Consider the following 17,460-nt stretch of genomic DNA (forward strand, 5'->3'; position numbering starts at 1 on the left):
CGTAGATAAAAATAATGTATTTTGTTATATTTCTCACCCTTTCTCTTCGATTTAAAAAGAGAAATGATGTTAAGTAGATTAAAGATCTATTAATAGTCTTATTTATTTCTAGTAACGATGATAACGGAAACTAACTCGATCGATAATGAACACGTTTTCATCCACGTTTCGCTGTTCGCGAGTGTACAAAAACAGTGACACACGATCCTAACCAAACCATTCGTTGAAATCTCTGGTATAAAGATGGCCATAACAGTATACAATTCTTAATTTATTTCGATAAGAAATAAATTGATTATTAATAAAAACAAAAACACCATTTCAATCCAATAACCAATTCTTATTGTATTATCTAAAAATTATTCTAAACATTTAACATTTTTTTTATTCTAATTATCAATACAAATAAAATAAAATACAAAACAAGAGAAAAGAAAATACAAAACTAAACTAAAAAATAAAAATAACTGAATCCCTATAAAATCTGATAGAACCCATAACAAAATTCCACAAAGTGATGAACAAAAAAGCAAGAATACGAGAACCCATGTACCCTCATTGGTATCCAAGGTAAAGACCGAAGATAGTTGAAGGATCCTAGAAGAAGATGAAGAAAAAGAAAACGAAAAAGAAGAAGAGGGTTATAAAGCAAGGTTGGTTGTATGAACGGACGATCGGTCGGTCGGTCGGTCTGTCTGTCTGTCTGTCGGTCTTGTGCAAGGGGGGTTAAAGCCACGAAATATCCGAAGAAAAACACGTTTTCCAGGGGCGAATCGATAGCAACAATACCGCGGTAAAAGCTCACAGAGAGAGAGAGGGGGGAGGGGGGAGGGTTCCTCAGGGTTGGCAAAGTAGTAGTAGTAGTACTAGTAGTATTAGTAAGAGTATAGTGAGAGGAGGGAGAGGAATAGAAGAGGAAAGTGCGGAATCCGGGTGCAGTGATGGGAAGAAGGGAAGGGGGGATGAGAAGGAACGAGAAAAAGAGAAAGAAACAGAAAGAGAGAGAGAGAGAGAGTATTACCAGAGAGAAGAGAAGAGTAGAAATAGGAGGAAAGGGAGAAAAAGGATGTAAAGGGGTGAGAGAAGTGTGGAACGAGGGAGCCTTATTGGAATCGAGGGTTGGGGGTGGTATGAGTTTTCCTAAGGTCTAAGAGGGAGTACGTAGGAGAGGAGTATAAACGGGGGATGAAAGTGTAGTAAGAGGAAGAAACGAGAGAGATAGGTGGTGGTAGTGGTAAGGGTGGTGATGGTGATGGTGGTGGGTAAGAAGGGAAAAGGGGGTGCTGCTCTGCTTGATGGAACGAGGCCGAGCTACACAACGTTGGCAACAGCCAGATGGGTAAAGACTGTAGTACGTTGCCACACTACCTATCAGGGTGTAAGGGGGGATGCCATGAAGAAGAAACGATACTGAAGTGGGGGCAGGTGAGTTTGCTTCTATCATCTTCTCTCTCTCTTTCTCTCTCTTTCTTATACCACTTTACCTACCCTCTCTATTCTCTACCTTTCTCTCTTGCTCGTTCATATATATATGTGTATATGTGTATGTAGGTGTATACTGTCTATCTCATTCGTTCTCTTTCTTTCTCTATTCTACTACCCTTGGGTTCTTCTTCTTCTTCTTCTTCTCTCGATCCTTTCACTCCACCTTCTCCTTTGTTAAAGGCAACACGATGATTCCGTCCCCTTTGTTCGCGATATTAAAGTACGTCAAGCGCCGAAGCGACGACGACGACTGCTGCTGCGTTTCTCTTCTCTTTCTCTTTCTCTTTCTCTTTCTCTCTCTTCTCTTGTGAGGAGTAGTAGAAGTGTCAATTGCGTTCATTGTTCGTTCATTGAGCCATAGGGATCGATTCGTTTCGTCTCTCTCTCTTTTCTTTTTTTTTTCTTCATCCAACCTTTCTTTAGTTATTTATTTATTTATTTATTTAATTTTTTGTTCGCGAATGAACGAACGAACAAACACACTCGGGTGTTTCCGATTTTTATCAACCCTTTCTATCTCCTTTTATTTTTTTATTATTTTGTCCTATCCACTTTTTTAATTTGGTTAACACGTACCGTGCCACGTGTACCACCGGTGGTACACTTATTGTTAGATATATTTATTTTTATTTAATAAATATATGTTTATGACAAATTTAATTATGTAAACTAATTTTTAACATTGATGAAATTAGAAATTTGCAATAATAAACTTTCGAGCTCCTAATGTCAATTAATAATAATAATAAACAAATTTTATCTACAATACTAAAAGATATTTAGGTATTATATATACACAAATATTGTGTATGAAATATAAAACACATAAATTTGTTATAATATTTATATTTACAATAATTAATAATTAATAATGTTATTTTTAATTTTGTTAAAAAAAAAGGTTAAATAATCTGAACTATAAGTCAGAAAAAAAGGTTTTGGCACGAAACGTGTTCAAAATCATGCATAATATATATAGATATACATATATACAATACCTTCTACTATTACTACTACAACTATTGATAATAAAGGGGCTCATGAGGTGAAAGAAAAAACTGCAAAAGGGTTGGTTTTCTTTTTCGAGCATTTCAAGTATTTTATGTATATTTTTTTTTCCATTTTCACGTATGTGTATTTGTTAAAGTATCTCTATGAGTCTCTCTCTCTGTGTATGTGTGCGTATATTAAATATAATATGTGTATATATATATACATGTTATATTTAATTAAATTTCATGAAGAATTATGGAAGTTATTATTATAATAATAATTCATAAAATATTTTTAACCATTGTCGCAAATAGTTATAAGAAAAATAAGAATAGTAATATATATATATATATATATATATATATAGTATATATATATATATATATATATATATAGTAATTATTTATACATACATATATATATATATATATATATATATAGAGAGAGAGAGAGAGAGATTTTTTTTTATTATTATCGACAATCTTTCGTACAATTCGCGTTTTTTTTTCGAATCTTAAAGATCTACTACGTGCTATTTGTTCATTTTTATTATTTTTTTTTTTTATTTATTTATTTATTTTTTTTTTTACAAGAATCTTTTTTTTTATATACAAAATAATAATTATATCCTAAATGCGATAAGATTACACATCATATTTCATTTTTTTTGTTTTTTTTTTATTTTATTTTATTTTTTGTTATTCACGAGACTTCTCTTTTTTTTTCTTTTCTAGTCACGTGTCACGTGAAGATTTAATTAACAAACACTCTTGACGACTAATATCGAACTTTTCTAATGTTTACAAAAAAAAAAAAAAAAAAATACGACGATAATTCGTCGATTTCGCAAAGCATAATCGTTAATAAGGCCTAAGGGTACCTTTTCGTCACGATTTTGTTTTCGTAATCTAACACGACGGCATTTAATTGCTATGATTCATCACACACGAACAATTAGAATTTCTAATATCTTGAATTTAATGACTGATGTGATATTTAATCGTTAACGCGAGAATTATCGTCTAAGAATAAACGGAATATTATATCCACAGAAGTTTTCCGTTATTTATATTAAACACTTAAATATAAAAATAAACAATAATAATACTACTACTAATAATAATAATAATTCATATGGGGTATTATAATACAATTAAATCGTTGGACAGTGATAATTATTAAAAAAAATTTATTATAGAAAAAGTGGAAGAAGTTTAAGCATCTATTTTTTTTTTTTTAATTTAATTAATTATAATAACAATTTTAATAAATAATTGTAATTTTTGTACTTGTAAATTATTATCGTATTCCAACGATCCAACATTCTATATATATAACAAATTATATATTATATTATATATATATATAATTTTTGTTAATTCCATTTAGAAAAATAATAAAATAAATTCAAATTAATTAAAAAAATTTTTATTGTTAAAAAAAAATAATAATTAAAATTAAAATTATTAAATTTATTTTAAATTATTAATTTATTGTAATTAAAATTATTACAAAATTGTATTATGAAAAAAAAAAATAATTACAATTACAATAATTTATTTCTAACCAACGATCTCGATTTCAATTCGGTCATAGGAAATTGAGAACTATAAAATAAAAGAAATATTTAAATAAAAGGATCGTACCTTACAAATATTATTAATAATAATAATAATTATTATTATAATAATAATAATAATAAAAAGAATAAAAATTATTTAACAGAGACGAGGATTAGTTTAAATACACGGATGTGAGAGATTGGAATATTCATTCGGGAGATTTCGCGTTCGTTGGTCGTATGACCTCGCGTTTCGAGAGACATCGACTCTTATTCTAAAACAATTGTGTCTATTTTAGGAGCAACTGATATCCAATAGGATATCAAGAAACCCATCACACCGTTACCACAATTTTGTCGGTGGTTGTGACTGACAACGACGACAACGACAACGACAACGAGAGATGAGGGATGAGGATGAGAATTCTCAGTCGTACAACTCACCCTCCCATCCCCTTTAGCCATTTCGAGATAACTCACGAAATTATTCTATTCGTCCTATCGATTTCTATATATCGAAATCAATCGATTCTAATTCGATTTGATAGAGACGTGAACAAAAAAAAAACACCTTTCACGTTATCGAATGATAAATGTTTCTCACAAATGTTACAATAATTCACACGAACTTATTTATTCTAATTTGTTAAAGTTCAATTAAGGACCCAAAAAAGGATTAAATTGCAAATATAATAAATTCATCTATTTTAACACTATGCCGTCCTATATATATATATAATATAATTATATCTATAATTTTCGAATGGCACCAAAGTGGAGCCACCGGACGTCATAGTTTTAATATATTTCTCAAAAAAAAAAAAAACGAGAAACTTCAAGGATTTGTCTATTGATAAGAATTTGAATAATGTTAGGTTTGAAAAATGGATGGAATACTAATTAAGGTATTAAATAGGTGAGTTTTAAGGACGAGAAATTGTGAGATATGTCCTTTTGAATTTAGAAAGGTTTATATCGAGATCAAAGCACCGATCGATATGCTAGAAAATAGGAGTTCACAAGTGATGTTCTCCAGTTTGCACGGACACCTCGGAACCTGTGATCATGGGACCGGATATGATGTGAGCTGATGGTAATACGAGAGGATTCGGCATTGCGATTGACGGTCTGAGCCTTTCATTTAACGCTAACATCACTTGGAAATGTAAATCTTGAATGGTTGCTAATAAATTGAGATTTGTGTCTATTAAACCAGCTGCAGGTGAAAATCTTTCACCTTCAACGTTATCTGTGTCAATTTCCATTGCAGTAATTTTCTGTTGTTGCTGTTGTTGCTGTTGTTGTTGTTGTTGTTGTTCTTCCTCAGCTTCCTTTAATGCTTTATTCTTCTCAGCCATCCTTTGCTGATGTTTTAAGTACGAGGTAGTAATGGGAAGACTGTAGTCGATGGGCGTGTTCTTGGGATCCAATCCCGGGCTCCAAGGCCTTGGCAACGGTTGACTCGGCTGCGGAGATGGAGTCCGACCCTCCGGCAGCATCCTCTTCCTTTTAGACGAAGCCGAACTCCTTGAACTCGCCCGATCAGATTCTGGAGTTCTTCGAGATTCTGGTAGAATTTCCGTACTCGATAAGAAACCACCATTATTCGTTGGTTCTTTTTTCAATAAATTGGTTATACTCAATGGATTATATTTCTCATCTTTGTCTTTATCATTTTTCGTCTCCGTAACATTATTTGCAATGACGACAACGTTATTGTTATTATTATTTTTCAAATGTTTTTGATGTCTATAATTGTAAAGATTTTTACTTTCCGTGGTATCTCTCGATTTGTTATTATTATTAACATTGTTACTTTGTGACGTTGATAAACCAGTGGTAGTAGTAGTAGTGGTAGTAGTAGGACTCAATCTTGTTGACGTTGACGACGTTGTCGTAGTCGTTGATCCTGACGACGTAGTAGACGTTATCGTTGACGAAAGTGCAACTTGATGTGTTGACTGATTGGATAGATTGGTAGGACTGGGTGTTCTTGGTCGTCTTTGACATTCGGTACATCCTAAAAGAAATCGCGTAACTGCTTCTCTTGGTAGAAAGGCGTAAGTCTCTGTGATCTGTAACAAATACCAACAGAAAAAATTTTACAATTGAATGAACATTCATTTTCATGAATAATGTAAAAATGTTAATAGCAAATGTTTCATTATAAATATTGGGCTGGCAACTAATCATAAGTGATTGCGAATTTTGTCGATAAATGGCTTTTTAAACTCAGCAATGATTTAGTTGCCAACCCATTAAAAAAAGTTATACAAAACAATCCTTAACCTGTTAACCGGGAAATTCCCTTTTTAATTACATATTATTTAATAAATACTTTTATTATTTATTATTATTTATGCTTAAAATAAATGAAAAAGCTATGAAATATATATTTTTGTCATTTATTTATATATAAAGTACAAAGATTTGTACCTTTAGTTAAGCAATACGTTTGACGTATATATACGTTACACCCTAATGTAGTTAAATAATGAAGAAAAAAATATGTCAAGTGATTGTTCTGTATCACATTAGATAGAAACGTGAAATATCGTGACATATTTCGGTGAACTCGTTCGTTCATTGTTTTACTCGAAAAGCGTTGTGCACCCCTTTAGCCCCTGTCCCTTGTCCCCTTTACCTGGGGAAAATTCATGAGTAGTAACGGTACTTTGATGTCTTCGCGAGAAGGTATTCAACCGGAGGGATGTTCTCTGGCTCTTAATAGGAAACGTTTCTCTCTGGATGGAAGACGGGAAGAGGGCGGCATAACTTAATCAACGATAGGAGTTTCGTTGCTGGGTAAAGTAAAGCTTCGTCTCGTACAAACGTACAACGTAACTATGTATAAGTGTATGTATGTGTACTATGCATACTGGTAAACACGTATGACTGTGTTATATGTATGAATGTGGTGAAGTAATTCGATAAGATTTACTCGAAGCTCTCGGCTGCCAAGAACGGGATGAAGAGAGGAGAGAACTCAGTTAAGAAACTGAGATAATGGCTTTTGGATCAACATGACACAGTGGTAAACTTACGGCGAGTTTACCACGACGGGCTTTACTCGTATTCTCTCTCTCTCTCTTCTCTCTCTTTCTCTTTCTCTTTCTCTTTCCTAAGTTTGATAAAAAATACGTAAGCTCCGATACCGTAGAAAGTAGCCCACCGAGGTTAATAATTTATTGTTAGTTACATGTACAAACCTTGTCAATTTTTTTTTAATTTTTATTCATTAGTTTATTATTATTACAACCTATTTTTATAAACTAAAGAAATAGAAAGAGAGAGAGAGATTAATTAACAATACAATCGATTGATGATGCATTTGAGTTTTGATTTTGTTCACGTCACGAAAGGAATGAACAAAATTTGATTTTATTATTAAGAATTTTTCACTTCAAAAATTTCAATGAGTCTACGAAAAAATGCAGTCAATGATAGAGGACTCGTGCATTTTCAAAAAAAAAACGAAGAAATTCGTCAATGATCAATAAACATTGACTGAACTTATCGTAGACTCGTGCATTGACTGAATTTTGGGTCTTACATCGTAGGACTCGTAAAAAGTTGAACGAAATTTGTTTTCTACATTCGTGCCATTGACTGAACTTTTCGTAGAGTCGTGTGCATTGATTGAATTTTTTCATAGACTCGTAAATTGAAATAAGAGACAAATGCATACTGTCATCTATCTCATTCTCTTTTAGGCTAAATCCTATAGATGTATATACGTTTGTCTCTTTTTCTCTTTTTAGTAAACCGTAGTCGTTTCATCGTTTCGTTTCCGTTACCATGGGTTTTCGTTCACTTTTTTCAAATCAAACATCAAATCATCGTAACGAAATCTTACTAGACCCCAACCCTTTCAGCTAGTTACATTTCCATTTTCCATTACTTGGTAGAAATGAACGAACGAATGAACGAAGGAACGTGTCGCGAAACGTTTAGTAAGTTATAGTTTGACACTAAATGAGAGGGTAGAGGAGGGGGTAGTTTCCCTGGTCGATGATTCGTGCTCTCGTAGTAAACGACTTAAATGTAAAATAGTATCACGCGGTGACGATGAAGGTAGTGTTTGTTTCTACGTGTAACGATATACATATACATATATATATATAGATATATACATTTAGAAATATATATAGTAAATGTAAAGGAACGTGTATATATGTATAGGAGATGTGTACGAGTAAGCAGGCAATGCAACAAGTGTCCTGAGGTTTTGAATCACAAGCAGATCGCGGCGAGTGAGAGAACCGCGCGGAAAGCTGCTGGGTTGTGTGTGAGATAGAGAGAAAGATAGAAAGATAGATAGATATAGATATAGATAGAGTAGTAGTAGTAGTAGTAGTGGGAGGGAAGCTTGACGATTGGAGAGTCTCTGAGTGGAACGAAGAGAAATAGAGTGAGGTCTCCCTCCTACCAACCGTGTTTCGTGTCCAACGGAAAGAGACGAAAACCCGAAACAAGAGAGAGTAAGATATATATATATATATATATTTGAGAGAGAGAGAGAGAGAGAGAGAATAGATATGATACCCTAGAGAGAGGTTTCCGCGAATGTACGCCGGAACATGTGAGATGACGTGTGGTATCGAGTGTTCGACGCTTGAATGCCTCGATTCCTTCCCCCCAGAGAACGGTAAATATCGTGTGTCACGCACAACACACACACACACACAAACGTATACACATATTATACATACTACTATAGTTAAGAGTTCTGCTAGCCATCTCCATACGAAAGATCGAAACCAAACGGGGATCCCTCTACTATATTATTCTCTTCAGGGTTTTCTATATAGATGGACGATGCGGTGTTGAGGTTCTTTGAACCGTTCATTGTAAGTTAAGAAGTCCATTTAAAAATGGCGGATCTTCTACAGATCATCTGTATTTTACCCGCTATGTCAGATATGTGTGCATGTGTACATATGAAAGAGAGTGAGACAGACGTTCTTTTTAGGATTTGTTCAATCATTTTTTGATCAATCTTTCAATATTTTTTTATTAAATTTTATTTAACATGTTGAGCGTCAGGATTGTGTCAGGGTTACATCAGAAGTTCTCCTGACGAAACAAAACAAAGGGTTGTGTCAGGGTTGCGTCAGCCATCGGTGGCTGACACTAGACTTTACGTTTAGGTCGCGTCCGTCACAAGTGACTGACACGTTCAACTGTTTTTTCAATACTAAGTAACACCTGTAGCCTGACGAGAATTTTCCTAAAAATTTGCAAATGGCGCTCAACGTGTTAAACAATTATTTGATATTATTTATATATTTAAATCTTGATGTATGAATATTAAATGTTTATCAGAAAGATTATAGAAAAGTAATAGATGAGAAAGTGATTTTTAGTTGAAGTTGATTAAACAGTAATTATGAAAATTAATGAAGTTTTCGTGATACCTGTGTATGTATATATGTATATACTAAAGTATATAATACGTAAGTACATGCTACTAGTATAATCAAGTACGTGTCTCCTCTGTGTATGTGAGTGTCTTCCATCGAAGATAACTGAATCGTTAATGAACCACTAATGAAGCAATTTTAAGTGCCACTCACCGTCCGATAGGTGCGCTTTTGACCGGCATGCTTCCCAGGACGACCCTCAAGGTCAACGTGGACGGCATGAATAATATCGAAGAAATTCTCCACTATGGCGACCTTTTTGTAAATTCTTCCTGGTGGAACCGTACCCTCTGCACCGTTCAATGCCTGAAATTCAAACAATCGAATTTTTATTTATAATTATTGTTATTGCAATGTATGATTATTAATGCAAGAAAATTTGCTTCTATTTTATTTTATTAAATTATATTAATATTCTTAAGATAGAATTAATTATGCGTGTAACATAAAAAAATGATAATTTATTTCATGTTTAAAAATATCGATGATTTTTTAACCCCCAAAGTGGAACAAAAACAGTATCGCCACCTAGTAGTACAACTTGATAACTGTTCATACGTCAGTGAAAATAGTAGAAAACTTCCTGACCGGTTCGACATTACCTTCTGAGTTTTATCATCTCTACCGTAGATGGCAACACAGATTTCTGTTTCAAAATAAATGAGAATCATTAAATAATAAAAAAAAAAACTATGCTTGTAATTTAATTCGAACAAAATTCCGTTTAATCTTTAAAAGAAATTCTATCTAAGAAAAAGGAAACAGATATCTGTATTATTTCGAATGTTATCCAGTGAATCTTACTTGTACAGTTAGATGGCAGCACTAGAGTCGTTTCAAGAAATTCGTTATAATAACGGAATTTTTTCAAAATGTTCCACGCGAAGTGCATCAACAGAATGACATAGATTATCACAAATGCCATACTTAAATGACTCTAATGTAATTTAATGTTATGAAGAAAGATAAAAAACAGTTCGAACTATGCGGATTTGTACGATGACGAAGAAAAATTCATCGGAAAAAGATTTCATTCGATTGCAACGACGACGACGACGAAGACGAAGACGTCAACAACGGACGAGGACAGAATACGCGTTTAAAAAAAAAACATTGTATAAAATATTTACTTAGAGAAACTTCAACTATTACGGAAGTATTTGTTTTTTTTTTTCTACAATATTCTTTCGTAATAACGTGACTACAAATAATTCGCAGAATTACGATTTCCAAGTAGAAATAAAATGGCGAAAATTCGAAGAAGTAGCGAACCACAGCAGACGGTTCTCTCTCAATTCTCGGACAAACTTGGCGACCTTAAGGAGTTCATCCCGCATGCGCGACATTATTGTATTTGCCTGAACACCTGTTGAAGGATAAAGTTGAACTTGTGGAGCTTACGGTTCGACTAAGTGGTTGCGGTCAGGCAAATAACAATACACTGATATCCATCCGAGTGGTATTTCAAGCTTGCCTTTCCTTTACCAATTGATTCGACAAATCACAGACCATAATTTCTTATCGTATGATAATCTTTTTAAAGATTCAGATGATTTGATGAAAAAGTGTCTATCAAGTTGATCTAGAACCTTAAAAATCATCATTTATCCTAAACACTGAACTTAAATCCCACTTGACCAATCATTAGTCACCTACCAAATAAAAAAGCAACGTCATAGAAAAAAAATATTATAAATCGATTAATCTCTTTAGGTCGAAATAAAAAAAAATGTTAACATAAGTGAAAAAAAAAGAAACAGAGAAATCGAACCCTCTTTAAATCTATCGTACATTCATACATATATATACGTGAGAAAGCTTGTATATGTAGACTTAACGAGTCAACTGAGTATACCGTTCGATAGTCGAAACACATATACACTTACACTTACTACACAGCAGATAAACAGAACAGAGAGAGAGAATATGCGTGTGCAAGTTACACGGAAGGCGGATTCTTTGAGGCAGCGCCGCTTAATGATAGCTTGCTGCTACGTACGTACACAACGTTATATATACATACGTACTATTTTCCACCATGTGGTATACACATATATATATATATATATACATCTATACATCGTACGTAAGCCCATACATGCATAGTACATACATACACAAGGATGGATGGATAGGAGTGTACGGGAGCAGCAGAAACCGGGGTGCGTTTCACGGTAGGATACACAGAAGCGTGAGTTCGGTATCCTGTCGCCTGTCGGCCACCCGTGTCACGCAGTACGTGTAATGGGCTATGACGAGGAGAACCTAGCGTACGGAGAATCCAAAAGCATGGACTAGAGGGAGTGAAGGAACAGAGAGAGAGAGAGAGGAGGGACCACCACTACTACCATCACCCCATCATACCCACCGTTTTCCCTTCTCTTCTCTTCCCTTCCCTATTTCTCTCTGTCTCTTTATATCCTCCTCCTCCCCCTCTCTTCCACTCTATCGGCGCACCTCGCTATCGAGGTCAAAAGCGTTTCACACTAAATGCGATACCTTACGATCGTCGACCGGAAGTAAATCGGAACGTTAATCCCAAGCGTTTTCATCGATTTTCTAACTTCCGTTCATCATTAGAGTCTTGCAAGATGGTTGTTCTGCCGCTGCTAATGATCTTTTATTTTTAATTACATGATTTACTAACTAATCAAATCTCAAATCTTTTCATCTATTTTATGAAATGAAATAGATAAGAACAAAAATTAAATCAAACTTTAACAATCCTAACCATCGTTAGGAATATTTAATTAGTTATATTGGTAATATCAAAATTTCATCGTCAAAGTTTTAAGATAAGATTCTACAATAGTTAAAGATTACTATGTTTAATCGAACGACACTAAACCATCAAAATCTTTCTATTTAACATGGGACATCTTATTTTTTCTTTTTCATCTTCTTTTATAGATTCCATTTTACTTCTAACAACAACAACAACAACAACCGATCCCAAATATCGAGACCCAAATGCCTGCCGAGAATAAAGGAACGGGTACATTATTCGAGAATCCCTTTTCGAGAGCTTGCCGACAAATGGACCACGGAATTCCGTATGGAACTCACACGTTCTCCGTCGTTGAAATATATATCTCTCTCTTTCTTTTTCACTCTCTCTCTCTCTTCGAATCTTTCTCTTTTCCTCAACCGCATATTTTGCCATCCGTCTTCGACTCGTAGATATTTGAAAACCGGTAGCCCTCTCTTTCTCTTTCTCATTCTTATACACACACACATACATATACATAGGATAAGCACACATATATTTATAGTTACACACAGATTATACACGCACACACAGATATATGGTTGGTCGCGCTTTAACTAGCACCTTCGTTTCCCGGCACGTTCGAAGTTGTTACGAACCGTGGTGGCTTCCTCAAGGCACCGTTGCCTTTGGTTCCTTCTCTCTCTCACTCTCACACACTCTCTTACACTCTCTCTCTCTCTCTCTCTCTCTCTCTTTCTCTCACACTCTTTGCTTTCATCCTTGCGAGGTGTCGAGGATCGATGGGCTAGAAAGTCGCGTTTTGCCGCGAATAAAATCGCATTGCGGAAAGAAGATGAGTGTGCCGGTTCTCTTTTTAAAGAGTTGCCTGGGTTCTTAGAGTACAACACCACTGTAAAACCTTTCTTATTCTTATTCCAACTGGTTCGCCATGGTTTGGCGTCGTTTTCCGCGATCCACACAGCTTTCTATCCAATCCACTTGAGTAAATTTCGAGATCGCTATCGTATTTCTTTTCTTTCTTTGCTCTATCTCTATCAATTTCAATCCAAATCCCCCTATCTTTATCTATCCCCACTCCTAAATCTAACCACATATATATATATATATATATATATATATATATACATCTTTATCAATAGTCTTCCTTTTTTATCAACAACAAAATCAACGACCCAATGGGAACTATGTGGGTGTGTAAAAAAAAACAAAATACGAAATAATTCTACTTAGAAAAGAAAAATGCATCTGATTGTACTTTATATAGGTTAGTTTTATTATATATATATATTATTATTATTATTATTATTATTATTATTATTATTATTAATTGGCATTAGGAACTCAAAAGTTCATTGCCACAAATACCAAATCCCGCCAGTTATATGCATATATATTTTTTTTTATTTTAGGGTTTTTAACTTTATAGGTTAACTAACTTTGTAGGTTAGGTGATTATAGAATTGTTATAACCAATAAAATTACACACCTAAAAGGTTTGACGATGATTATTGTAATCGAACTAATTCTTTCACTCTCAGATACACACACTAACACATTCTATTATTCTAGTACCAACTTATTGAACCAAAGAACGGAAGTTGAGTTTTCTATTTATACGATCACCACAAACGTCATCATCATAATCATCGTCATCTAGTTGCCTTACGCAGTTTCGTTTGAAGTGGAAATAAAAACGCATATTTTCGTTCTATAGTAGACATAAATTCCTCAACGGATAAAGAATAAAAGAAAGAGAGAGAGATAGAGTAGTTGTGTTGAGGAGGAGGAAGGAGGTAACTCTGAGAAAAATGGGACGCCAAGTATGCGACGTAACGTAACCCGGATATGGCGGGTATTTTAAAAAGGCCGTGTGGAACAGCACGAGTTTGCATTTTAAACGAATGCCGATGACGACAACGACGACGCTTAACGCTGACGCCGACTCTATCCGACGCCAACGATACTCCAGTGCTGCTACTGCTGGTGCTGGTGCTTCTGCTTTTGCTTTTGCTTTTGCTTTTGCTGCTGCAGTGGGAGAGAAAAAACAACAAAACGTGGGCAGGCAAACGCGCTGGCGAATCGGATTAAAAAAATTCACGAGGGAATCGACGTTTCATGGAGCTGCTGCTGCTGCTGTTGCCGGTGAACGTGCGCGTGGGAGTTACTCTTCTCTACCCTTTCTTTCTTTCTCTCTCTCGTAATATATATTTCTATATATATATATATATATAAATATATATAGGTATATGTATATACTGGGTGAACCTAGCCAACTTTCACACTTTTTCCACGTTTTTCAGTTAAAATGCAAATGTTGATATCTCTTCTACTTCTTCTTCTTCATCTTCTTCATCATCTATTTCTCTATCATTCGTACATTTTTCATCCAACGATTCGTGACTCGACTCAAAAAAAAAATGTAGATTTTTTGTACAAAGTTGAAAGAAAAAAAGAACCTTTTTATTAGAAAGAGAGTAAATAAGTAAGTAAGTAAGTGAATGAGTAACAAGGATGCCTGCCTGCCTGCCTGCCTGCCTGCCTGCCAGCCGATAAACTAGTTCGAAAGCTATCAGATACCGTTGCGCAACAATGACGACGGGCAGGAAGCGACGGCAAAGTGGCGCGGTGTCGTTACGAGTAGCCCGTTAAAAATCCTCAACGAGGTCGAATTGCATCGATTACCGTTGACCGGTGCAACGACGCGAATTGCGATTGAGTTGGACGGCCCAGTGACTAGTAAAAAGAGGAGGGATTCAATGACTACAGATATACTCACAGAATTTATACTTAAACATATATATATAAGGAATTGATGATAGATCCAAATCGATTGATCGAATTTAGAAACTTGTAAACCTAACCTTACCTAATAAAACTAACCCATTGGAAACTCCTACTTTTTTCGAACACAGTTTTCCCAGGAACCATTTTTTTCTTTTATTATTATATTGCCAACTTTACATTACCAAATTTTGTTGCATTATACTTTAAAGATACTATTGATACCAAAAACTAACTCATTACTTAAAACAAGATAATAGTTCAATATAATTGCACGCACAGTGTTCATGCAACTGGATTTCGAATGGGTTAAGGATAAACGTTTGTTTCTTTTTTGTTCTATTTTTTTTTTTTTTTTGGTTTCATTGTCCTTTCTCCTTAACTTCGTAGCCTCGGAAAGCGTGTGATTGGGTTAGTTTTGGTTTGTTGGAACGGGACAGAACCGAGGCGGGCCACCCAGTAGCCATTTAGACAAACGACCGGCCCCTGTTGAGTGCTGCGGGATGCCAGGCAGCTCTCAGGAGGGAGAAACCAATGGGGAACGATATAGCAAAAGAGAGTAGGATAAGAACAGAGAGAAAGAGAGAAAGAGAAAGAGAGAAAGAGATAAACGAGAAAGGATATACACGTAGTACCTGAGAGAAGAAGAACAAAGATAAAACACGAAATAAAAAGAAGATAAAAGAATGAGAAAGGAAAATCTTTCTGACTGAGTGAGTGAGAGAGAAAGAAAGAGTTGGATCAGCGAGGTCATGTTCGTAGAGGAAGATAAAAAAAAGTATTCGAATTTGCGAACAAAGAATCTTCTCCACCCACACTCTTATAAAAATCACAGATTTTTCTTTTTAATATTATTATAATAATCGATCATCAAACACAATGAAAATGTCGTTTGACCGATGAAACTTGTGAATTCTCAAAATAGAGATGAAAATGACGTCTTACGTACAAATACATATAAATATATAGACACACACACATATATAAATGTAGTAGACAGGGTTCGTCGTACTCAACGTAGTCAGAGAGAAGAGAACAAGCTTAAACCGAATAAATTATTACGCCTTCGTCGTCGTCGTCGTCGTCGTCGTCGTCGTCGTCATCGTCGTCGTCGTCGTCGTCGTCGTCGTCGTCGTCTTCGTCTTCGTCTTCGTTCAGGGTTCCAAGCTCGTCCTCCCCCGTCCATAGGGTGCCCCCCTGCCGTTAATCGTAAAGAGCCGACTGGGCCGCCCTACAGTCACGAAGATTCATATCTGACTCCGAAGCCTTCCAAGTTCTCTCTCCCTTCGTGGTGCTTCGGCTTCGAACGGGACCCTTAAGCCCGAAGCGGGACGGGATATCTGGACAATAATTTTACGCTTTCGGGCAACCCATGATTCCTCTCTCTCTCTCTTAACTTGGGCTTGGACTAAACTTCGGCATCTTCTGACTCCCACTCTCTATCTCACTTTCTCTTTATCCTTTTTCTATATGTCTGTCCTTCTTTCGGGATCTTTCTTTCTCTTCTTCTTCCTTCGAACTGAGGTTTAGCCTCTCGACAGCACTTTGAATCGTTCGCCTCCGGTGGTAGTGGCAAAAGAACAAGAAAGAGATAGAGAGAATCTTTGTGTGCGTACTACTACACCTACATGTCTGTTGGTATGTGTGTGTATGAGAACTTGGGTAGAGAAAAAGAGAGAAAGCAAGAGGAAGGAAACAGCAAAGCCGGGTTGGTTCTCGTCGGCAGAAAGTGCCAGAGAGAAAAGAACGTTCACAGAGTAGGATCAGGAGAATGAAGAGGGGGAGGAGGAGGAGAAGATCGGTTAAGAATCTGTGGAGATTCCACGCATGGAGAGAAGAAGTATGGAACGGGCCGGAACGGGCCGGGCTGGGCCAGGCCAGGCCAGAGCTTTGAAAAGGCTGGGGTTTCGTGTCCCGGCTGGCCCGGCGGCGGCAAAGGCACAGGCTTGTTGCTTGCACGGAAGGCAGCTGCTAGTCGGCTTACCGCCACCACGCATTATATCCGATCAAATGAAAGAAAAAGAAAAGAATGTTGATGATGATGGGAAGGAAAGGATAGATAGATTAGATAGCAGAACGTGTGCGCTGACCAATTGCAAACCTGAGAGTATTGTTCGATGAAGAATTGGTGTTAAGAAACATCATTAAACAAAAACCTTATCATCATCATCAAAAAAAGGTGACACTAATAATAAATACAGCCAAAATTCTAATCTAAACTTAACAAACTGAGCTGTACACGATTAAAAGGTACATACAATGTTTCATTGTAAAAATACATTAACTGTAAAGCCTGCTAATCGTTCTGGAAAACCTAAAAAGGTTTCTAAAGGTAGAAGGAAAAAAGAGGAAAATATGGAGCAAGATACGAGAGGGGTGAGAGCGTGCGCGAGGGTGAGTGGGTTAATTTGGAGAAGTCTAAAAGGTCGGCCTGGTAACGGATAGGGTCGCGAACTCTTAGACTGGCTCTGCCAGAGAGCAATTCA

At 35.6% G+C, this 17,460-nt stretch overlaps 1 protein-coding gene across 6 annotated transcripts in view; it reads right to left on the reverse strand.

Moving 5' to 3' along the window:
• Window positions 1-4,594: 4,594 nt before the first annotated feature.
• LOC107066425 (uncharacterized) overlaps window positions 4,595-17,460 on the reverse strand; it is a 39,634-nt gene continuing 26,768 nt past the window's right edge. For all 6 annotated transcript variants that reach the window (XM_089179770.1, XM_015321030.2, XM_015321032.2 and 3 more), the window contains 2 exons: window positions 9,616-9,768; window positions 4,595-6,114 (listed from right to left, as the gene is read on the reverse strand). In XM_089179770.1, the coding sequence (XP_089035896.1) occupies window positions 5,056-6,114; window positions 9,616-9,768 (1,212 nt within the window). In that variant the 3' untranslated portion in view covers window positions 4,595-5,055. The remainder of the gene's footprint in view (window positions 6,115-9,615; window positions 9,769-17,460) is intronic.

Source organism: Polistes dominula, unplaced genomic scaffold (genome assembly GCF_049000335.1).
Source record: "Polistes dominula isolate Pdom_NZ unplaced genomic scaffold, Pdom_raw_medaka contig_29, whole genome shotgun sequence".
NCBI lineage: Eukaryota > Metazoa > Arthropoda > Insecta > Hymenoptera > Vespidae > Polistes > Polistes dominula.